Here is a 26,191-nt window from a genome sequence, read left to right on the forward strand (position 1 = left end):
ATATCAAAGGAATCAAGAAACGAATGAGTCGATGAAATATTAAATTAACGAAACAAAAATTGAAATCAAGAATGAATCGAAAGAAAGAACGAAACAAAGATATAATCAAAATAAAGCTTTGATATAAAATAACGAAGAGTATATATCTTACCCAAGAATTGTGTGAGTAGCCATAACAAAATCGGATTCAGAAGCGTGCGAGCTAGTTTTGAACAATTTGGACTTCGTTTGCACTTTGATGAACTTGTCGGCACCGAACTGTAGTCTGTAGTTAACACAGGGCGCCTGTCCCGTAGTGAGTGTCTCTTTCAAGTGAGACACGAGTTTGTGGACGTCTTGAGGAGCCACCAGTTCTTTGAACACTCTATTAGTCAGATCCTTGCTAATGTATTGGCAATGTGCGGGCGATACCCCAGAGGTATCTACGCCAATGATTTTACCTGAAGTGTCAAGTTTAGTGGTGAATTGCTCGACGTCAGTGATAGTCTTATCTTTGTACGATATTCTGCTGGCCACGCAGAGTAAACAAGGACCGTTGTCGTTGCCTTCTTCGTCTGAAACTGCCAATTGGTCCACCAGGGGTGCACTCAAAATGTTCATCCACTCGTAGTGGCAAACGCGCTGCTGTTTTTCCTCGACGGTCTCGTCTAGGTCTTCTAGAGGCTTCACCAGGAGACGTATGGTGAAAGATCGCGATTTGTTCGTCAGCTCGTTGCCCCAAGCTATGGACATGGGCAGCAGGCTCGAACTGAACTTGGCGTGATCCCCATGGTGGATGAAATTGTAGATGCTCTTCCCCAAAATGTCCTCTTTAGTGAACTTGATATAGTTAATAACGTTTTCCGTAACTTGCTCAACCTTCCCTTCACTGTTCACCACGAATAGGAACCCTTCTAGAGCCTCGAGCAGTAGGGGACCAAAAACCTCGTTGGACAAGATGGTGGGCCTGGAAGATGACACTTCACCCTGCTGCACGGGGTCCGACGATTGGACAGCGTTCTCTTGTTGTTTTATGTTACGTATTTGGTTGACGGTTTCTTGTAAGATGGCGCACTTGTCTGGTTTTACCGACAGCGAGCTCATGTCCGCGAAGTTGGCTGAGATCAGTTCTGCAAGTTCCTCTATGTAGATGTTTTCTTGCTCTCTGCGTCGTTTCTCATTATTACATTTGTTGCTGCAACAGAGAGGGTAAAATTAGTTATTGAAATCTCATCGATATCGACCGAAACCAGGATGAATCATCATGTGTTTTGTTTTCGTTGTGACTCACGATGTAAAGTGAAACGCCCGGATTTATGTTTACAAAATATGCCGTTATACATTAAACTACCAAACTCGAGAAAGTTGAAAATTCGTATTGAATAAAAGTTGTTCCTCCTCGAATCAGAAACGGGTCTGAACATTCTTCCACAATTTCATTTTAAAGTCAGCAAATCGAGTTGTTAATTTTTGGTTGGACCACCCTGTATATACATACATGCAACTCGATTCGAAATATTGGGCATTTTTTTCGGTATTCCTCTAGAATTTTCTATATAGTTCTCGTTACGCCATATTGGCTATGGAAATCTACTAACTAGTTAGATTTGCTGGCTGACTAGTTTTCAATCATAACCTGGTCAATTGGAATGAAATTTTTTTTATTTTGTAATTCTAAATCTATATTTTGATTGATGTTGAATTCCAAAATCGCAACAGAAAAATTCCTGCTATAATAGTGTATAGATATTTTTTAATCACATTGGATTTTTGATGAATTAAAATATGAATAAATTGACAATATGAATTACCAATTAAACTATCTAATATCGAATAACACATTTTGCAACAATGGTATTGATACTGTAAGTTTTCAGAACCTAGTCAGTATGCAGAAACTGAAAAATTTGTGTTGATTGAGAATGTTTCATCGTACCTAACTTATGATTAAATATATCTTCCCATTTTTCTAACCTCCTTCATAGGAGATACACTAGAAACAATCTTCTTCCTACCAATGCTATGAATTTTAGGATCCATTTCTTATCATTTGTGCTCATAACCAACAGAAAGTATAGCAAGCTTGTTAATGAGAGGTTTACTTGAATTTCAATGTTCTATGATTCAAATATGCTCCTCCCAAAGCTGAGGAAATTATTTTAAACCAATTTCGAAGCTTTCAGATTTCAATATTCAAAAACAATATCTTCAACCAGATAATGAAACATACTCAAAAGGAAGTTTCAAATTCACATATCTTCATTTCTATATAAATAATGAATACAATCTACGAAAGAAAAATCTTACATTCTTTACAATCAAGATGCATCCCTTTTATGATAATAAAACTATAGATGAATGTCAATGACATTGCCAGGGGAGAGTAGAATGTTATTTGTGAAAAAAATCTACGTTTAAATAGGAATAACTCACCTCATTTTTTCAATGGGATCACTATACCATATGACAATAACGTTGAAACTGATATTAAGTTAACCTGATGCGACTGAAGTAAAATATTATGTTGAAGTACACAGAATGCTTACCTAAGCAAAATTGTCAGTACCATCCTATTCTAGTTCAGTGCGAGGAGTCGATGGTATTACGTTGTTGAATTTATCTAGGTAGATCATAGAGATGGAAAACGTAGAATTAAATAAAAATCGGAGATTTTTTGGCTGTCTATTGGAAATAACAAATTACGGTAATGATAAGAAGAAATAATTGGTCATTCTACTGGTTTTAAATTCTGGTAAAGCTAGTGTATCATCGTTCAGTTGAACAAAGTTGAACGTATGAGTAATATTGTGGTTGATATTTTCGGTTTGGTCTGAATAACTACAAGTAACAATAATTCAGAGGGAATTATTAAAAAATTGAGGAAACACCGACGTGAAAGTTCGAGTACTTGAATCTTATCAAGCTACTTGATTTTTAGCAGTTTTATTGTGTAGTGTCACATCAATAAAATATGACGAAATGAGAAGGAACCTTGCAGAAAACACTTTCATATAAGGGGGTGTTTTTTTTTAGAGCTATAGAACTTTAAATTGCAATAAAACAACGATGGATTATTCGATTGACATGAATTTCATTTATCCGCAAGATAATCTTGTGGCATTACATTTTAAATATGATTTCTGGCATGTGACCGCCACGGCTGGCTCGGAAGTAGTCCAATCTGGACGTCCAATTTTCGATGACTTTTTCCAACATTTGTGGCCTTATATCGGCTATAACACGGCGAATGTTGTCTTCCAAATGGTCAAGGGTTTGTGGCTAATCCGCATAGACCAATGACTTTACATATCACCACAGAAAGTAGTCTAACGGTGTTAAATCACAAGATCTTGGACGCCAATTCATATGTCCAAAACGTGAAATTAGGAGGTCACCAAACGTGTCTTTCAATAAATCGATTGTGGCACGAGCTGTGTGACATGTTGCGCCGTCTTGTTGGAACCACAGCTTCTGGACATCATGGTTGTTCAATTCAGGAATGAAAAAGTTAGTAATCATGGCTCTATACCGGTCACCATTGACTGTAACGTTCTGGCCATCAATCTTTTTGAGGAAGTACGGACCAATGATTCCACCAGCCCATAAAGCGCACCAAACAGTCAGTTTTTCTGGATGTAACGGTGTTCGGCATACAATTGAGGATAAGCTTCACTCCAAATGTGGCAGTTTTGTTTGTTGACGTAGCCATTCAACCAGAAGTGCGCTTCATCGCTAAACAGAATAAAATGAACGTAATGCGCGATACGTATTCCGCACAGAACCATTATTTTCGAAATAAAATTGCACTATTTGCAAGCGTTGTTCAGGCGTCAGTCTATTCATGATGAATTGCAAAACCAAACTGAGAATAAATCACTTGACAGCTTTTAAATCGGTCGCCATCTCGAACAGTAATGCCAACTTGAAGTTATATACCTCGAAAAAAAAACACCCGTTACTTGACTTGATGAATCTCTAGCCATATTTTATAACACGTCATATAACTCCAGGGCCTGGTGCACATATCTTTGAGTCTGAATCTAGAAATTGAAGGTTAATTAGCGCTATATTTGTTGTTGATAGAAAAATGGATAAACACGAGTTTCTTGTATTGATAAAATACTGTTTTTTGATCGAAAAACGACTGTGCAAGCAAAGTAATGGCTTGTTGAGTATTATTCATACTCAGATCTATTGACAACAATGGAAAAAGGTGCTCTAGGAAAGAATTGCCGAAGGTCAATGCTTTCTTATTTTTATTTCGATATTCTTCTTGAATTTTCTATGATTCTAATGTTTTTTTTTTTTCAGTTGAACTCAGTTTCTGAAAGGGTGATCAAGAATTTGATATATCTGGGTAGATTAATCGGCTAGGTACTTTTTTTTCGTATAGTTAATTTCAGAGAAAATTTTTATGGACCAATCCAAATTTTTTTGTTGGAAATTGAAAGAAACAAAAACGAACTATCGAGGCGATTCCAATCTCATTTCGTAATAGTACCAGCATCGAGAACAATCAAGCCGCAATTTTTTCCATCCGTAATTCTAGGCCAAGGAATAATTTCTAACACTACCAGCCGACTTTGCGTTTTGATATAAACCATTAACTGTGGTTTCGTGTTGTTATTTTCCAACTGTAATACCTTCTCGTGGCTTTCAAAGATTATCATTTCATTTTTAATACGTTTTTAATAGAAGGCCAATGTTATGGTTGTTTATAATAGTGATATTTTGCCAGATAAGTGTCTTCTCGAGAATGAGATAACCGTTGGTTTCATCCAGTGCAACAGACGTGTGATTCGAATGTTTTGATGCTTTGTTTTGTTGGAGCTGATTTCTCTGAAAATTGGATCTCATCTCGAGAAACAACCAAGGTCGATTTGAATACAAAACCTTTTCCAATTGTTATTCAGAAAATCGAAGTTCAATTTCAGAATGAGATAATGTAACAGGCCAATTGAAATGTTCCCCGTCTACCATAGTAAAACACATTTTTTTTGGCAAAATTCGATTTTATTGTTCAACATAGTTGCCTTCGAGGTCGATACAGCGATTATAGCGATCTTCCAACTTTTCGCTATTATTTTTGTAGTACGATTTGTCTTTCGCTTCAAAATAGGCCTCAGTTTCGGCGATTACTTCTTCATTGGCGCTAAATTTCTTTTCAGCGAGCATTCTTTTGAGGTCTGAGAACAGGAAAAAGTCGCTGGGAGCTAGATCTGGCGAATACGGTGGATGCAGAAGCAATTCGAAGCCCAATTCATGCAATTTTGTCATTGTTTTCATTGATTTGTGACACGGCGCATTGTCTTGATGAAACAGCACCTTTTTTTCTTCAAATGGGGCCGTTTTTAACTATTTCATTCTTTCAACGATCCAATAACGCTATATAATTATCGCTGTTGATGGTCTGGCACTTCCGGAGGTAATCAATGAAACCTTGCGCATCCCAGAATACTGATGCCATAACCTTGCCAGCTGACTGTTGTGTTTTTCCTCGTTTTGGATTCGGTTCATCGTGTGTAGTCCACTCAGCTGACTGCCGATTGGACTCCTGAGTGGAATGATGAGCCATGCTTCATCCATTGTCACATATCGACCCAAAAATTCAGATTTATTGCACTTAAACAGCTTCAAACACTGCAAAGAATCATTAACACGTTGTTGCTTTCGATCGATTGCGAGCTCGCGCGCCTCCCATTTTGCACACAGCTTTCTCATGTACAAATATTCGTGAATGATATGATGTACACGTTCAGATTATATCTTCACAATGTCTGCTATCTCGATAAACTTCACTTTACGGTCATTCAAAATTATTTACTGAACTTTTTTGATTTTTTCGTCGGTGACAGCCTCTTTTGGCGTCTACTGCGTCTTCGGTGCTCATTTCACCACATTTAAACTTAGCATACCAATCAATGATGGTTGATTTTCTTAGTACAGACCCAAGAAACTCTTCATCAAGCCAAGATTTTGCTTCAACTGTTTTTCTTCTGTTTAAAACGCAATATTTTATCAGCACACGAAAAATCTTTTTTTTCATCTTTTGTCAAATAACATAAGTAGCTAGACTCACAACGTAATATCTCACAAACTAATAGTCGGAGTGCTGTCAAATTTTGACACGTATCGTTTTAAGGTTGGTACTAACTTAAAATCATATGGATTTAATACTAGCTCCGCCATCTGTGCATCAGACCGGGGATTTTTCAATTGGCCTAATAGATATAACTATTTATTTTCATCAATTCTGAAGTACATGTAAACAATTCTGAATAACTATATTTCCTGAAATAAATTTTTCCTTTTCTGAATTTCATATTGCTATTGTGAAATACCAATAACCGTTTCAAATTCCCTATTCTGAATAGCAACTTCCAATTCTAATTACAATTTCGATCTTCTGAAATTCAATTTGCTTTTCTTAATTACATTTTACCCTTTCTGAATTACAATTGTAAAAGATGTAGAGTTTAGCCAAACAAATTCTGAATATATGTTTTATTTGTACAATTTACAGTTAATATCCAAATTTTCCATTTGCTCAAATATCTACATAAAAAAAATCTGACATTTTTAGGTGTCCTTAAAGTCAAGCGAATTATTTTATCAAGTTTTCAGGTATAAAAAAAAAGGGTGTAGTGTGACACTACAACGTGTTTTTTCAATTTTATGAGTAATATCTTCAGAACGATTCTAGAATGCATTCCGAAACAGAATAATGCCATCGTAAAAGACGCAAGTGAATCTTCATTCTTGTACTTGAAAACATTAAGGAACCAGTTTCGGCTCTGATGTTTCTGCGAGGTTGTCTTTTATGCTTGTTTTATTGGATATGAAGATTTTTGATATTTCGGATGATTATTTCGCACATAGTTATTGCTACAGACATAAAGTATCCCAAAAAGGATTCTTGTCGACGAAAAAGGAGAATAAACAATTAAAAAAAGAGTTATTTCTTTCTCTAATTCTGTGGTTATTCCGTTCATTCTTCCACATCTTGTAGAACAAAATCGTGCGAGAATATATCAGAAACGCACAGTTTTCATGGTTATATTTCATTATTCGTTGTTGGCACTCCGAACTTTCCGCCACGGCTTTATCTGTCAATTTATCAATTTGCCTTAAAGAAATCAGTTCTGCCAACCAACATTTTTCAATGCAAAAATCACTAAAATATATTTATGGAAATATTTCATTAATTTCAATGAAAATGCAATGAATTAGAGAAAATAATGTATAATACTCGTACAGAAGGCTCATTCTACCACTCGTTCATTCCAAAACTCGCCACTTCGTGGCTCGTTTTTGAATTTTGAACTCGTGGAAGAATATCAATGCCTTCTGCACTTGTATTATAAATAACTATTCTCTAATTCATTGCACTTTCATTGAAATTAATGAAATATTTCCATAAATATAATTTAGTGATTTTGGCATTGAAAAATGTTGGTTGGCAGAACTGATTTCTTTAAGGCAAATTGATGAATTGACAGATAAAGCCGTGGCGGAAATTTCGGAGTACCAACATAGAATAATAAAATATAACCATGAAAACTGTGCGTTTCTGATATATTCTCGCACGATTTTGTTCTACAAGATGTGGAAGAATGAACGGAATAACCACAGAATTGGAGAAATAATAAACAATTATTCGATGATGGCTTTTTTTGTCGACGTCACTATATTATTTGAGGAGCCTAAGCAGGAAGATAATTATTCGGTTCATAGCATAATTTGTTTTTCATTGACCAGTTTTGGGTACTTTTATGACATTGCACTATTTAAACATACATAATCTGAATTATTTGAGGTTTTGCAAAAATTTGTGAGTGAGATGTTGAAATGTATGAAGAATGTATAGAGAAATATTCATTTGGTCGATTATTTTCAATCGTTCAAAGAAAAAATTTCGCCATCCAGAGATTTGCTCGAATTGATATTTGATCATTTATTTGCATGAAATTTAGTACAGAAATTAGTTCTCATATTTTGACCCTTCTAGCTCAAGGATACAACAGCTGAATTTTAAATGTAAGAAATCAAGGAATCAAATTTGAAAAACCTCCAAAACTTACCGTATATTTTGGTAACCTCAGAACCGATGGAATTGAGATTTTAGTGTCCATACTGAATTTCGAGCTCAAAAGCTCCCGACTCCACGTCTTTTGTTTTTCTCTCAATATTTCATCTTATATGCATTTTTTGAATGATTTGGAATATTCTCCGAGTAGAAGAGAGGAAGCAAGTGTTTTTTGATGCGGAATTTTGCCAGTAAATCTTCAAAAATTGACAATATCGAATTTAGGATGCCTTGTTGCCAAAAAAACAAAAAAATACGTAGATCTACTTCAATTCCGGTAGTAGCGGCATTGTCGCCTCTCCGAATTCTTCGATTTGAATGCCACTTGCGCCGAGAAGCTGGCTTGTCATCGCCTTCGGCTGGTTGTTTCTTATGACCGTGACGTAAGTTAGCATGACCCACATATCCGGTCTTAGGGAAACCCGACTTGTGCATGCCACCTAGCGCCAAAGTTAAAGTTTTCTTCGTCGAAATAAATAAGACGGCGAATGGAAGTTTCCATCTGACAGTTTTACCGTTACGGCAGACTCTTGCAAGGATGCCGTTTTGAATTTCAATGGACGTCGTCGAAGAAGCGGATTCTCGACCACATCTAGAGTGTTGTTAATATTTGAAGACAAGCGCGGTACTACAAATCGACGTCCAAAATTTGTGATGTTTTTTCACAAGTAGGTAACTAACGAAAAAAAAAATAGCTAGAAACCTGAAATTCTCATTGCATAGTGAAATGACGAACTGAGACGTTTTCCACCAACGTTGCCAGACTGTGAAGTTTTCCAAGTTTTACCATAAAATCAAGATCAACAATTGGTTGTCAAAATATTGTTGCTATTTGAATTTTGTGTGCCATTTATTCTATATTATTCGAGTAACCAAACCAACTTTGAAACAATGAAATGAACACAACAAATTTGAATTACAAACAGAATGACACATAGTGAATTGATGGCAACAATAAGGCCAGCAAATATCATCAGATTTATGAACATTTTGAAAAGTAACAAGTAGTTTTGGTTGGTAGCAAAATCTCACTAGGAGTAACGTCATTTCATTTCATAAAAAGAACATATGTTATTTTTTGTTAATTTCAAAACTGTGAATTAATAATTTCAAGCTCCTTCGTGCAGAATTTCATGTTGATAATAGACCCAGAACCTCAGAAAATGACCAATGGTCTATTGTGCCCCCCATCTGAGCTATTCTCTCTACAACGTTATCTACAGCTCGCCTTCCAGATCCTAAGTTCTAATGAACTCTAGTATCTGGGATGGCTTCAAGGAGGCCTCATTTCTACAAGTTTCTTGTCCAAAGCAGATTTTGCGTTGGCTAGTGATGGCGAGGCATTCCATCACCAGGTGATCCGGAGTTTCTTCCTTCTCCCCACAGAATCTGAACTCGTCATTTTCTGCTAGACCCATGAGGTGTTTCCTAAGGCAATCATGAGGTGTTTCCTAAGGCAATAATGCCCGGTGAGGAATCCAGTGAGGAGGTGTAGTATAGGGTGTTTTTTTTCGAGGTATATAACTTTAAGTTGGCATTACTGTTCAAGATGGCGACCGATTTAACAGCTGTCAAGTGATTTATTCTCAGTTTGGTTTGGCAATTCATCATGAATAGACTCACGCCTGAACAACGCTTGCAAATAGTGCAATTTTATTTCGAAAATAATGGTTCTGTGCGGAATACGTATCGCGCACTACGTCCATTTTATTTTGTTTAGCGATGAAGCGCTTTTCTGGTTGGATGGCTACGTCAACAAACAAAACTACCGTATTTTGAATTAAGCTAATCCTCAAGTGTATGTCGAAACACCGTTACACCCGGAAAAACTGACTGTTTGGTGCGCTTTATGGGCTGGTGGAATCATTGGTCCGTACTTCTTCAAAAACGATGATGGCCAGAACGTTACAGTCAATGGTGATCGGTATAGAGCCATGATTACTAACTTTTTCATTGCTGAATTGAACAACCATGATGTCCAGGAGCTGTGGTTCCAACAAGACGTCGCAACATGTCACACAGCTCGTGTCACAATCGATTTATTGAAAGACACGTTCGGTGACCGCCTAATTTCACGTTTTGGACCTGTGAGTTGGCCTCCAAGATCTTGTGATTTAACACCGCTAGACTACTTTCTGTGGGGCTATATAAAGTCATTGGTCTATGCGGCTAAGCCACAAACCCTTGACCATTTGGAAGACAACATTCGCCGTGTTATTGCCGATATACGGCCACAAATGCTGGAAAAAGTTATCGAAAATTGGACGTCCAGATTGGACTTCATCCGAGCCAGCCATGGGGGTCATATGTCAGAAATCATATTTAAAATGTAATGCCACAAGATTATCTTGCGGATAAATAAAATTCATGTCAATCGAATAATCCATCGTTGTTTTATTGCAATTTAAAGTTCTATAGCTCTGAAAAAAATACCGTTTATATTCTTGCTAAGATCCAGATACTTCTTGGATCTCGCAGTGTCAAAGGTCCGAAGAAACTTTTTGGAATGATCCAAACCAAGAAGATTCGGCCAGAGTGTTTCTCTTTCGGTTTTTTCGTCAGCTGAAACTCTTTCTTGTAGGTACATTTGTCTATGCTACAAATAGGTTCCAGACCGATGAAAGCAGTTTTTGCTTCTTTTCTGGCAAGCGTGTAGGCCTCCTCATTCCCTCTGATTCCCGAGTGGCTGGGAACCCAGACTGAATAGACTTCTTCTTGCTTATTTCATTGAGTTTTCTTCGGCACTCCAATACCATCTTAGAATATTCCATGATAAAATTTCAGAATGTGTACAATTCTTCCTCCGGCGATCCCAAACATTACGTTCCTCGATCGAAGACCTCCACGTCTCAAAGAACCATCAGGAGAGATCCAATAGAAAATCATGGCGACCCCGCCCTCCTCTCAACGTGTCATCTCACACCCAGAGATAGCGATAAGAAAGGATTATACGGAAACAAAAACGTTGAGGGCTGCCCCTCAAACGTCTGCGAAAAGAGCAGGCTCGCCAAATCGCGCTGATCTTGCAGCATCTCCCTATCATAATACCCGTTGAAGAGCACACCGCCGCCGTCGTCGGTTCGCTGACTGGAGGAATTTTATTCATTTAGAAAGATGCGCTTCCAAGATAATGGACCTTTATGGCGTGAAGTTACTTCTACGAATCGTTTTGCTTAATTGCAGAAACGCTCTAGCTTGCCGCGGCTCGGTTATTACGTGGAAAATTCTAGCGGACTTCGGTTTTTCTGGCATATCTGTATCACATGCACGTTAACGGACAATGGGAATCGAGAGTGGCGGAAAAAAAGCTGTTTCATTACGATGACGACCTTCTACGTAGGTATCTACGGGTTATTCGTACTTTAGTCCTTCGTAAAGGGTGTTTTTTTTCGAGGTATATAACTTTAAGTTGGCATTACTGATCGAGATGGCGACCGATTTAACAGCTGTCAAGTGATTTATTCTCAGTTTGGTTTGGCAATTCATCATGAATAGACTGACGCCTGAACAACGCTTGCAAATAGTGCAATTTTATTTCGAAAATAATGGTTCTGTGTGGAACACGTATCGCGCATTACGTCCATTATATTTTGTTTAGCGATGAAGCGCACTTCTGGTTGAATGGCTACGTCAACAAACAAAACTGCCGCATTTGGAGTGAAGCTAATCTTCAAGTGTATGTCGAAACACCGTTACATCCAGAAAAACTGACTGTTTGGTGCGCTTTATGGGCTGGTGGAATCATTGGTCCTTACTTCTTCAAAAACGATATTGGCCAGAACGTTTGGTGACCGCCTAATTTCACGTCTTGGACCTGTGAATTGGCCTCCAAGATCTTGTGATTTAACACCGCTAGACTACTTTCTGTGGGGCTATATAAAGTCATTGGTCTATGCGGATAAGCCACAAACCCTTGACCATTTGAAAGACAACATTCGCTGTGTTATTGCCGATATAGGCCACAAATGTTGGAAAAAGTCATCGAAAATTGGACGTCCAGATTGAACTACATCCGAGCCAGCCGTGGCGGTCATATGCCAGAAATCATATTTAAAATGTAATGCCACAAGATTATCTTGCGGATAAATAAAATTCATGTCAATCGAATAATCCATCGTTGTTTAATTGCAATTTAAAGTTCTATAGCTCTAAAAAAACACCCTTCATTTGTACATGAGAAAGCTGTGTGCGAAATGGGTGCCACGCGAGCTCACAATCGATCAAAAGCAACAACGTGTCAATGATTCCGAGCAGTATTTGAAGCTGTTTGTGAGCTCCTGTGTTGATTTTTTTTCAGATTTTTGGGTACTTAGATCGGCTTCATGAGCTTTTATATCGCAAGTCCAGTATTGCATAGGGTAAGAATACCCAATGACAGTTGAAATATTTTACGAATATCTTTTTATTAACCCTCACTATAGGGAGTGTTGAAATTAACAGTTAGATAACTTTATAACTTAATTATCTTCTATTCACACCAGGACGTTAAAAGAAATTATACAATATATCTTCCACCAACGCGAGATTCTTCTGTTTTCGACCTAGTGTGAAATCAGCTTCAGAAACCATATAAACAAAGTTGTTAGCTCCTAATGGTTCTAGCAAATGCATTAAAATATATACTCTTATCACTTGAAAATATGCAGATATTCTTCTTGACAATTTTTCACCTAGTAAGGTATTTATTTAAAAGAGATAAAATTGATAAAATACTACAATTGAATTTCTTGGGTAGCTTTCCAATCTTGTTATATTCGAATCAGGTGAAATCTATAGAACCTTTCTCATAAAAAAATCATATTTGACGTTCACCATTTCAACGAATCTTCGAAAATCTCACGTTCAATCTTTTATAAGGCAGTATTATAAATTTCCTCGACAGTTGGAACAGCTAATACAAGCCCATCTGTGGTGCTCCCCCTTCAAATTTTAATTATTATAATTACTATACACAAACCACATCTAAATTCAAGACACACAACATTGTTTCGTTGCTTGGTTTCATCACAGCAATAACCATAGATAATTTGAAGCATAATAACAATAATAGTCTAAAACACCTGTTGACCGGTTTGGTTTGAGTGGATTAGTTCAGTCCAAGCTGCAGGTTGCTTAGATGGGATCTGAATTACTGATAATCATCTTTCAGAAAGGGGTGAACATGAAACGACCTGGACAGTTTCTGTCTGGAGAATCCTTAGTTCATTAATAACTTTGTCTCTTTGATATTTTATCACCATTTGTAATATTATGATTAAGAATTGTTGCTTAATATTTCTTTATCTTAAGAAGCCTACTTTTTAACAGCACTCAAATACTTGCACATAAGTAAAACAATAAACTACATAAAGAATTCCATGTAGATTCCATCACTCCAACCATAGAAAATCCAAAAAGAATATTGAAAAAAAAACCTCATATTTCGATGACTATAGATCCAATAATTGATTCGAGATTTTGCCTGATCACAAAAACAACAATATCAATTTGTTTCGATTGCTCAAAGAAAAATCAAGCAGAATATCGAAAAGAAGCAGCTGAGATATCAGTGACGATATACACGGTGATTCATCGAGATGGCCTATTAGACGTTTATGGAAAATTAATCATGATTTTGAGCTGAAAATTTGCATATTGGAGTTTGAAACAATGATCTTGCTCCCTAAAATATTTTCAGATCTCTACAACTTCCGGTTATACCGGAAACAGACTACTACTTTCTTATGACAAATGGCACACCCGAACGTAAAATGGCTAGAAGCCTGAAATTTTCATTGCTTAGTGAAATGATAAAATGAGACGTTTTTCACCATCGTTGCCAGACAGTGAATTTTTCCAAGTTTCACCATAAAATCAACATCAACAATTGGTTGTCAAAATAAAAAAAAGGCCCCGGTCTACCACAGTAAAACTCATTTTTTTTGGCGAAATTAGATTTTATTATTCAACATAGTTGCCTTCGTGGGCGATACAGCGGTTATAGCGATCTTCCAACTTTCCGATACCATTTTTGTAGTACGATTTGTCTTTCGCTTCAAAATAGGCCTCAGTTTCGGCGATTACTTCTTCGTTGGCGCTAAATTTCTTTCCAGCGAGCATTTTTTTGAGGTCTGAGAACAGGAAAAAGTCGCTGGAGGCCAGATCTGGCGAATACGGTGGATGCAGAAGCAATTCGAAGCTCAATTCAAACGTCATTAGAAATTTTGGTGATAACTGCGAGAGCAATAGTTATTATTGTTACTGACGATTGACAGTTTTATCTTAATGTATTCGTTCAATAATAGTTGTTGACAACAAACGTAATGAGCAAGAGCTAGTGAGTTTATCAGTTATTAGTTATTTTGACGGACTACACTGAATCACTATTTAGGTAAATTTGAAAATACGGGTAATAGAATAGCCCAAGCGATAGGTACACGTCCGTGAAAAACATTGTTCTCTCGAACTAAAGATAAAAATATTATTATAAAATATTGTATCTTAACATCCCACAATGTAGCGTATCTACATTGTTGGAAATCTCCGATATCGAAGTTTATTTCTACAGAGGTGAGTCAAAGAATAATTTGAAAATTGGTGGTAGCTAGAGGTAGGAACTCTCCCTTAACCAGAATGGGTGATTATCTCAATAAATTAGTACGTAACTTAAATAATTCTGTCTTCCTTCAAAAAAAAAAAACTGTAAAAATTTTTTGTTCATAAGATATTCCTTTTTGATGATCTCTCGGATACCGGTTCATTTTCGCAGTGTACTTTTTATATAATTTTATTTTTGAGTGGATGCTTTTTGGTTTTAACCTGTTTGTGTCCCATTTCCTTCAATAAATAAATAAATACGTTTGGTCTCTAAGATTGGACTAATTGAGATAATTATACAATAAATCCATATGACGTTATGCACATTCAAGAATTGTTTGGGTTCTGATCGAGACAAATTTGAATCTTATTGTTCCGAATTGAATTATAGGACGGAATTCCTCGTAATCTATTTTAGGAATCTTAATCGGTCCTAATTAATGAAGTAAATCATTTTTTTCAATTTTTAAAATGAGATGAATGTGATGTCGATCAATTGAGGGAAAAATCACTTCGTGGTTTTAATATTTCATCGTTTCATTTGTGAATTGAGCTCATTCTCAGCGAAATTGAAATTTTTAATTCAATTCATGTTGCATATTTTTCCATAAGTCCATTTCTTAATGTTCATATCTCCATTTTCCATTTTATATTTTAGTATTCATTGATCGAATTATTGACCCAGAAACATCAAAAGCAGGAAAACTATACTATACTTACACTTAACTAATTGTAGATGATTTTTTTAATTAATAGTAATTAAATTCATTCCAAATATCAATATATAAACTGCCGAAATTTGAGAATAGTGGACAATTTCCTACTTTTCCGAATAATTCGAAAAGCTTATGATTGAAAATAATGAGGATGACATTTTTCAATTTTTCAATGCGTTATGTTTACATATGTCTATTTTATTTACTGGTCACTGTTTTTTACAGGTTTTGTATTGGCGGAAACTGAAAGGTTCTCAGCCAATGATTCATCCTGATTTTTCCGTATTTCATCCTTAGAACAAATTACATACTTCATGCAGAACAATATTCTTACATTTGAGCCTGAGGTTTAGTTTCAGACTTTTTCCTCCTTTTACTTCCTCCAGACAATGAGTTCATTTTAGCCCAGCCGGGATCTTGCAGCTCACATGGGCCGAGCCTGAAACAAAAAAAAAATTATTTTTAATGGATTTATAATCTGACAAATCTTGACGTGGAGTAACTCCTTCATTTATAGATATAATTATACCCAGCAAAATCGCTGTTAACTTTCTATTTTATAGATATTACATCACCAAGGTTATAGTATTTTGGTGTGACTCTCACAAAAGTATACAATTACGTCGATAAAACATTCTTATTAACAAACAATGTGAAATCTTTATATTTCAAATATGAAAATACATGGTGGCCCATAAGAGTAAGTAAGTAAGAGTTTTTCTTTAAAACTGTCTCATCGTTTTACGCAAAAAACCATACTTGGGGGACTATTTCGGCTGCATTGCTTTATGTACTTATTGCCATCCTGGATACAACCATAATATGAATTTATTTGCAAATCATATTCCCTCGGAGTAATAAACATAGATGGAGGAAGCATATGTCACTTTCAGTGAGCAAATTCTGTTCCCAACATGAACTGTCAAATTTGACATGAAGCGCGTGGAAATGAAAACATATCAGTGATACGATATTTCACTCAATTCGTGAGTTTCTCCACAAAGAACGCACTTCTTATGTTCCATAGTGAATCAACGTTTCATATTAACTCAAAATATATTGAAATAAATACCTAAATGTACCATAAATTCAGAAAACAAACTTCAAGCGCGCCAAACGACGTGAAACAACCTATGACACTAGGACAGCAAAAGTTACCAAACCTTGGATTTCAGCAGATAGATACAGAAAATAATAAATATTCTGCTTATTATAAACATTTAGGAAAAATATCGGATTCCAAATTTTAAAATTTGCATATTTAATCGGGAATCATTCAAATAAATATATTTCATTCAATATAAAATACATTCATAACGATATAGCAAAATTGTGGATTTGAAAATATATCACAATCCGACAACGTAATCTAACCATGTCGGGGACATGTAAAAATTGCGTACACTCCCTCTATCTATGTTTTTCACTCAATAAATATTCCCAAAGAACAAAGCATATTCTCACATAAAATCACGTAAGAAACTTTCCATATAAATGTGACAACCGCCTCAGGTGATGCAATTTATTAAAGAGCCTTAATACGACCGCTTAACCTATATATCTTTTTAAAACAAAGGACTTATAATGAACCGAAAATTATACATCCGAAGTGTCGTGACGAAATGAAAGAGAATAACATTGTCTTATGTTATCTCTGCATTATCAATAAATTTCAATGTAGCTTACACCACTTATTAATCAACATGGCTTGAAGTAGAGGTGAATACAATTTGAGTGAATTATTCCAGTTGTTGAACCCGATTTTGAATATTTCTGAAGGTATTATGAATTCAATAAAGGCAGAGGGCAAGTTCAGGTCTCTATTCAAAAGATTTAATTTACAATTTGAAGAAGTGACAGCGTTCTAAAATTCATGTGGAATTCATTAAGAAAATCGGCTCTCAATAAATAACATAGCTTACTTAGGTTACACAAGAAAACATTTTAGTATGTATCTATTTTATTTGTAAGTTATGTGACCTTTAAAAGTGGAAAAGTATCTTGGATCGAACAGAATAATATCGTCCGATCATGTTATTGAAAATGAAGAATGACTCACACAATCAAGAAATTTATCGAAAATGGAAATTATTTGTTAAGTTGGCAACGCTTCCTTATTTTATAACGATGTGAATATAAATCTTTAAAGGAAGTGGGCTTAAACCAACGAAATTGAAATAATCTTGCATGTGAAGTATTTCATTGAGATAAAGTGGATGTCATATGAACTTTCATGAATTTATGTACGATAATGATTTTATCGTACTTCTAGAAAGGCACAGAAATTTTATGAGTATGTGCGCTGATTGACCTTCATATTTTTAATAGTCAATCCATAAAACTTTCCAGAATAATTAATCACTGAAGAGCTATTCAGGGGTTTTCCTTCAATTGAAGAAGTTATTTTTATAATCTACTTCCTAAGATAGTTCACAAAATTCCCGAAAGGTATTGCTCATGTACGGATGGAATTTTGGATATTGTCGAGATTCCTCCATAGATGGCGGTGGTGCATGTTTAAATCGTATTTCTACTGTTGTCTTATGAAGAAGTATGTATTTCTAACGCATTGAAAGGCTTTTTTGGACATAAATTCTCATAAGATAAATTAGAAGGAAGAGATCATTTGAAAAAATTAATTGTTAGTATTTTTTTCCTTCGAATGATAATAGAAAAAATTGTATTATTATGTTATTTTGTATGGCGAAATATATAATATAAAGCTATTTAAAGAATTCTTGTTTTCAGAGAGTAAGTTACTTTTTAGTGACTGTAATCAACTTCTAGTGACTTTAGTTTAGGTTGACTGAGTTTTAGATTGGCTGAGGTTTAGGTTGTACTAGGTTCAAGTAGATTTGGGTTAAGGTTGACTTAGGTTTAGCCGGACTTTGGTTAGGGTTGACTTAGGTTTAGGTTGTCTTACGTTTGGGTAAACTTAGTTTAAGGTCGATTTGAGTTTAGGTTAGGGTAGTTTAGGTTGTCTTAGGTTTAGTTAGACTAAAGTTAGATAGTTTAGGTTAGTCAGTTCAAGTAGACTTGGGTTGAAGTTGACTTAGGTTTAGCTGGACTTTGGTTAGGGTTGACTCAGGTTTAGGTAGACTATTTTTAAGTTGAAACCTTTAAGACCCTTAGAACATAATACCTATATGAAGTTTTTTACTCCACAAGAACCCTGTGAGATTGACCCTGTGAATTCATCATCTATCAAAACGAATCTAAATTAAATTTTGAAACAATATATTATACAAAATAAACCATATATTAATAAAAACGATGAAGAAGTTATGTACATAGTTAATTCGTGTTTTACCGCTTGCTTATTTTTTCTGTTGAGTTCATGTTAGTTTCGGTAGTCAAAATTCCATCAGTGTTTTTGCTCATCATGAAAAACAAAAGGCCTCTAACAAAACCATAGAGAGCGGTTCGCTCATTTGCATAGAACTCCGGACAACGAAAGCAGGCTGCACTTTCGCTTTTTCAGGAAAATCAATAATGCGCATATGACGTCATATCGCAGAAAGCCAATTACAGCGACCCGTAGTGGAACACGCTGTGTAGTTGCAAGATGCGACAAAAAATGTTGATGTTAGAGGAAAAACAGTATCTTGGGCCACTTCTGGCGCAAGAGGGTAACGAATTAATTTTGGTTTCCTCGACGTTAGGGTGTCTCCAGGGGGATTTACATTTTAGAACAGACGGTGCGATGTTGCCGGATTTTCAACCCCTAAAGTCGGATACCTGAAGTGAGTTTCTCTTAGAGGCTTGTTTTTCAGGGGGAATATCAGCTGAATTATGTCATTATTTTCTCAGTTGGGATGATTATACAGGGTGAGCCACGGTCGATGGTACTGAAGCTAAATTTGTTTTAGATATCCCTGAAAGTTTCATGTGTGAATATCTTATGAAAATTTTGTTTTCAATATTTTCCTGATTTTTGCATTAAATATTCAATCAAAAACTCTTGCTTAGTTAACCGGAACATTTATTCAACATTTCTGTTACATAACAGAGATGAATTCGTACAAATCACTGCAAACGAATAGGTGAAAATAACAACATTGTAAATTGGAAAGTAACTCATTTGTAGGATGTTACTTCAAAATAGCTTATGCAGAAGAATTCAGTGAAGTGCAGAAAGCTAAACAGGTTTCAGATAACTTTTAACAAGTTGATGCTTACCTTCACATATAGGTAGAATATTAGCTCAAAATAAACATTGATTCTATTTCAAGTCCAAATCACGGGTATATTGACGAAAAAAGCAAATAGGGCGCGAACAAACAACTTGTTGACAGGTTGGTGTGATATTTCCACTTCATTCTAGGACCCCGTGAAAAACAAAGAAGATAACTTGCTGCACTAATAAAAAGTGGGCCCCTTATAATATTTTCCTGAAGTCTAGTAGAGATAAAGCTATTTCCTGAGGAGACATGAATGCGTTTATCAGTAGGTATAAACAGACCACGAATCAATTTTTAGAATTAGATATCAGGAGAATGCAGACGAATAAAATCGCTGAAAGGTTCGCAAAAAAAAAAAAAAATTTATCGGAAACTCTATTTTTGACTGTACCATCTGAGAGAGAATTCTACTATACAAAGCCCATTAGTTTTGTAATGTTTTCAAGGAAACTTTCGAGATAATCAATATTATTTTTCTTACGACAACATTTTAGATGTTGACATTTGAAAAAAAAGTTTTCATTACGAATAAGAATATAGATATGTACTTGTAGAAGCTCCTACCTCCTTTCATATTCTTAAATGAACAGAAACTAAGGTAAAAAGAATGAGAATTAGGATATTCATCTATTTGTTCGAAATTTCTCGACCAGTAAGAATGAGAACTTGCCCAATATTTGCCATGACCAATTAGTCATCGTAAGTGGGAGCCTAAGTTTGACGTTTCGTAATAACTTTGTTGAAATATTTCCACAGTTTGTCCAAAGAGTAAAAGCGACTTTCATATCGGCATAGAGTCACGCGAATGCTACATAAATAACAAACGAAAATGCCTCGTGACAGAAATCGTGGATGAGAAAATTCATATTCGATGTGTTTTTTGCCAATTATTCATAATTTATTCTTTGCAACGCTCGTGGAACGAAATTTTTTCGTGGAAGAACCGGCATCGATAAAAGTAATAAAAAGGCGATTAATACTGTTTGTCCGCATAGGGCAAAACAAAACGGAAAATCACTAATGAAAGTCTGTCTGTTTTCATAAGTTTATCATGAATACATATACCTATTAGATGTTAATTGAAAACTCACAAGAATATAGCTGTACTAAATGCTATAAATTTTTCTTGATGAAAGAAGTATCAATTTTAAATTAGTTATTTTTGTAACCAGTTGGGAAAAGTACTGTTTTTCGTAACGAGCGAATCAAGTTGTACAAAAAAACGCGAGTTACAAAAAAAAGTGTTTTTCCCAAAGTGTTCACACAATATTACTTCTAAATTTGAATTCCAATTGAAAATACCAAGAATGTCACTACCAGATTCTCTCGTAGATTCCTTTTAAATCGTTTGGTGAATATTCAATTGTTATCCAGTTGCTATGGAAGCAATTATTGTTTAGTGTCATGTTTTATAATTTTAATTTTCAAAAAAAATTTAAATTAAAACAAATGTTTCTTCTCGTAAATAATTTTTTGAGAGTAGAATAATACAACTATAATAATTTCCAATTTAGAGATCGACGTACTGAACGAAACTGAGGAAGCTGCTTTATCTCAATAAGTCCCGGGTCTGGCGCACAGATGGCCCTGCCAGTACCATACCACTTTTTTGTCTTATTAGTACCAAACTTCAAAGATGCGGGTCAAAATTTTCAGTTGAATCTAGATCGAGATATTGAAGTTTAAGTGACGAAACATTTGTCGTTGTTTGAGAAATGGATAAAAAGGAGTTTCATGTATTGATAAAACATTGTTTTTGGATCAGAAAAAAATAGTGTGCAAGCAAGGCAATAGCATAATATATGTTATTCATTATTGCTATAGGAAAAGAAATTTGGATCTAATGAAGTAGTGTGTGCCAAGGTTGAAGCTTAAAGAGAGCTTTCTAGAAGAAAGGTATTGGAAAGCTAAAAGGAGTACATGTATCACTTTTAAAAGTACCTATGTTGACGAGTTATCAAGAAAAATTGTGATGTTACTGGTTAAGCCGGAACTTATAGGGTAAAGAATTAAACAGTGTTCTTTACCAAACCCACAGAAGGGTCTAGGTGTAGCAGGTGCTAAACTTGAAGCCCTGCAGGTAACTTAGCTTTTTAATATTTTTAAACCCTGGCACCCCTAGTAAAACCCCTTTTTTTGCCTCTAGTCAGCTGTTTCGTGGTATTATTCTGTTCCTAGACAAATAATATTGATCAAAACTCCACAGGTGCAGTATATAGGGTGTTCGTAAATTGGAGGTACAAGGGAAAATCAGAGATTTCGCGGTCCCAAACGCTTTGTTCTCGAGATATAGGGTGTTTCTTGTAGTCCAACTTTTTGTGATGAATATGGGTATAGGTAATTACCAAAACTTATTTGATTAATTTATTCATCACAGCTTACTAACTGAATCTGCATAATAATTTTGATTTTTCCTAGGATTACTAGAGAATTGTTCTAAATTTTTTTCTCGAAATCGATAGCAGATACGACAAAACTACAAGACACCAAAAAGTTTAGTGCTACACCAAAGTTCCTTCTTACATTTTTCTAAAGTACCAGTGGACCACCAAAAAAAAGTTCTAGAGGAAAAAAGCGGGCACTAATCCAGAAAAATATCACCCTGTATATTTGCAATCAAAATTAGTAAATCACATGATGAAAACTCTGAATTAGAATATCTATGCCAAATTTGAGTTGAATATGTTGTGAAGGGAAGGAACTATGAGAAAAAACTTGGAAAAAAAAATCAAACTTTAACACCCTATATCTCGAAAACAAAGCGGTTGCGGGCACATGTTTATAGGACTCTTTTCTCTTGAAATGACCCGAAGGATGTGTCACCTTAATTACAGATTCATACCAACTCGAAAATGGAAAATTCCTATTTTCCTAGATCGAAACCGAAATTCGGCAACGCCGCAGTGGAAAACCGCCGGGAATCAATACCGAGAATGTGGAAGGTGGAGGCGTCTAGCCGTCGACACGCAACAGGCAGCAGCGCTTGCGTTTTTCCGACCGGCGTCACCGTCCGCCGCCTACTGAAAGTTCCCAGCCCTGCCGCGTTGCCGTTCATTCGGTTGAGGCAGGTCGGCGTTGCACAGCTGGGACCGTCGTCGAAAACGACGGGAAGGTCGTAGAAAGGGATCCAGGGACGCGGATCTTCTCCAGTCGCCGCCGCCGGTCTGCCATCTGGAGTCTGTCCTGGCCGTTTTTATTGTCTGAGACGTGTTTGGAATCGGTCACTTTCTGAATTGGTTTGCTGCATTACGCATTGTGGCGATGCCAGCTTTTAAAGATAGAGGGGGGAAGTAGGATTTTTTCAGGGGGGCAAAGATTTTCAGGTCCATCGAGTTTATGCCAAATTCATTTTGTATTTTTTTGCTCTTGCTTTATTTCTGTTACTGGCAAGATGTTCATTCGGCTGTGCCGCACATTTCTTCATACCATGTGACTAGGAATTCATCAAACCAAGTAGCTTGACATTTTAACCAACTACTCGAATTGAAAATCAAGCTCGTGAAAAATGCCAGTGTGACTTTATTAGTAGTTTTCTCACATTTCTATGAATCTATTGGTAGATCTTGGTAGTTTCAGAAATATCTTTCTCTAATTCTGTGGTTATTCCGTTCATTCTTCCACATCTTGTAGAACAAAATCGTGCGAGAATATATCAGAAACGCACAGTTTTCATGGTTATATTTTATTATTCTATGTTGGTATTTCGAACTTTCCGCCACGGCTTTATCTGTCAATTCATCAATTTGCCTTAAAGAAATCAGTTCTGCCAACCAACATTTTTTAATGCAAAAATCACTAAATTATATTTATGGAAATATTTCATTAATTTCAATGAAAATGCAATGAATTAGAGAAAATAATGTATAATACTCGTACAGAAGGCTCATTCTACCACTCGTTCATTCCAAAACTCGCCATTTCGTGGCTCGTTTTTGAATTTTGAACTCGTGGAAGAATATCAATGCCTTCTGCACTTGTATTATAAATAACTATTCCAAACTTGGCCAAAGTGGCCAAAGATTTTTTATCAACACCAGCATCTTCAGCTCCTATTGAAAGACAATTTTCCAGAGCTGCTCTTATAACGGGTGTTTTTTTTTCGAGATATATAACTTTGAGTTGGCATTACTGTTCAAGATGGCGACCAATTTAACAGCTGTCAAGTGATTTATTCTCAGTTTGGTTTGGAAATTCATCATGAATAGACTTACGCCTGAACAACGCTTGCAAATAGTGCAATTTCATTTCGAAAATGATGGTTCTGTGCGGAATACGTATTTTCTTCAAAAACGACTACTTTCTGTGGGCTATGTAAAGTCATTGGTCTATGCGGATAAGCCACAAACCCTTGACCATATGGAAGACAACATTCGCCGTGTTATTGCCGATATACGGTCACAAATTTTGAAAAAAGTGGCGGTCATATGCTACTACTACTTGACTTGAGCTTGACTTTAAATCAAGTCAAGCTCCAGCCAAGTAGCTTGAAAATCAAGCCGAGCCATGAATTCCTACCTGGAAAGTCCTGCAATGAATGGCCTTCAGAAAGATATTCAAAATCGGCAAGTTGTTAACTTCAACTTGGTCGGTTTGAACGCCCTAGTGTCCAACTGTCTAATATCTTTCAGTAGTCCATTTATTGCAGGAATTTCCAGGATTTCATGTTAATAACATGTACCTAGTCCGCTGAAACAGTTCCATATTTGCATTAGGCTTATTGCTTATTTTCAGTTGAAATCTCAAACAAGGAACTTTATATCAAATTAATAATTTACACAAATTAAAGTAAACTTTCTGGATCAATATAACCTATAATTTTTTTTGGTATTCAAGGGCGAAATAGGTGCATGAATGAACGGGCGCTCAAAAGCTTTGGACGCCATGTTCAAACGAGTTTATCATCTACAGCAGTTTTTCGATATTAAATAAAGAATAATTATCATTATTATTCCAATAGAAGAAGAATGCCCCCATTCGAATCGCCCGTGGATAAAGCCCAAAACACCCTATATACACCCGCAGCAGCTCCCTAAATGCAAAATTCGCCACAATTCATGAACATAATATGAAGGTTTCGTTGAAGAATGTGCCCGTCTCTTCGAGCCACGTTGAAATTTTAATGCATTAAGCCTGAATGGGAGCAGAATGTAAATTAAGAGGGGCCGTGTATTAACCTCCCCTAAGAATATGCGCTCCCCTGGTTGGAGCTGAAAGGCATTAATTAAGTGGATGGAGGCTACCCCGTCAATTTATCCGATATGTTTGCATGTGAGGATTGACAAAAGACTTCGTTGATGATAGAGGATAAACGTACATTGCTAGTTTTGTCGGAATCTGGAAGCCGTAAATGATTCTATTTTCTGCGTCATTTAGGATGAGTGTGAAAAAAAAAGGTGATTTTATTTTGTTTGTTCTATCCGGTTGTTGAAATGGGAACAGAAAGATTTTCCAACGGAAGAACTTAGTCTTTCTTCCTAACGATATATTTGATTTGCAAAGACCTCAATATGACTTGGTTTTCAGAAATGAATTGGACATAGGATTTTCATTTCAAAGAGTATAGAAATGTCGTTCGAATAATTCTGCTCATACACATTCAAGCTAGATAACATTGTATTATGTAAGAGTAGGCTATGGCCTATTGGACGTTTATGGAAAAATAATCATAATTTTCTGTTGAAAATTTGGATACTGGGGTTTGAGACTTCTTCCATAAAAAATGTTGTCAGTCCTCTTCAACTTTCGCATCATTAGAGAGCTTATTTGATGAGAAGCTTTCGACGAAGACTCAGATTTTTTTGAGTATTCCTGCAGACAATTTTTTTTTTTAGATGAAACCTTTTTCATTTTCAATTTTGCCAATACGTAGGATTGTAAGACTGTTTGCGGTTCGGACCGAGAATGTACAGGGTGTTTATGAGAAGATCATGAACTTGGACAACCCAAATTCATCAGAACTCAAGATTTTCAAATTTTAACCTTTATTTTTATTTTTTCAGTCAATTCTATAGGGTGTTTTTTTTTCGAGGTATATAACTTTAAGTTGGCATTACTGTTCAAGATGGCGACCGATTTAACAGCTGTCAAGTGATTTATTCTCAGTTTGGTTTGGAAATTCATCATGAATAGACTCACGCCTGAACAACGCTTGGAAATAGTGCAATTTTATTTCGAAAATAATGGTTCTGTGCGGAATACGTATCGCGCACTACGTCCATTTTATTTTGTTTAGCGATGAAGCGCACTTCTGGTTGAATGGCTACGTCAACAAACAAAACTGCCGCATTTGGAATGAAGCTAATCCTCAAGTGTATGTCGAAACACCGTTACATCCAAAAAAACTGACTGTTTGGTGCGCTTTATGGGCTGGTGGAATCATTGGTCCGTACTTCTTCAAAAATGATGATGGCCAGAACGTTACAGTCAATGGTGATCGGTATAGAGCCATGATTACTAACTTTTTCATTCCTGAATTGAAAAACCATGATGTCCAGGAGCTATGATTTCAACAAGACGGCGCAACATGTCACACAGCTCGTGTCACAATCGATTTATTGAAAGACACGTTTGGTGACCGCTTAATTTCACGTTTTGGACCTGTGAATTAGCCTCCAAGATCTTGTGATTTAACGCCGCTAGACTACTTTCTGAGG

The 26,191-nt window shown here is 36.0% G+C and overlaps 1 protein-coding gene across 11 annotated transcripts in view; it reads right to left on the reverse strand.

The window, feature by feature from the left end:
- Positions 1-26,191, reverse strand: part of LOC123678747 (nuclear receptor coactivator 3) — a 268,127-nt gene that overhangs the window by 17,963 nt on the left and 223,973 nt on the right. For 10 of the 11 annotated variants that reach the window (XM_045615927.1, XM_045615925.1, XM_045615931.1 and 7 more), the window contains 2 exons: positions 15,692-15,796; positions 152-1,174 (listed from right to left, as the gene is read on the reverse strand). In XM_045615927.1, coding sequence (XP_045471883.1) covers positions 152-1,174; positions 15,692-15,756 — 1,088 coding nt within the window. In that variant the 5' untranslated portion in view covers positions 15,757-15,796. Of the gene's footprint in view, positions 1-151; positions 1,175-15,668; positions 15,800-26,191 lie in introns of those variants that run through there. The other variant, XM_045615929.1, reaches the window with a different exon arrangement.

This window comes from Harmonia axyridis, chromosome 4 (genome assembly GCF_914767665.1).
Source record: "Harmonia axyridis chromosome 4, icHarAxyr1.1, whole genome shotgun sequence".
Lineage (NCBI taxonomy): Eukaryota > Metazoa > Arthropoda > Insecta > Coleoptera > Coccinellidae > Harmonia > Harmonia axyridis.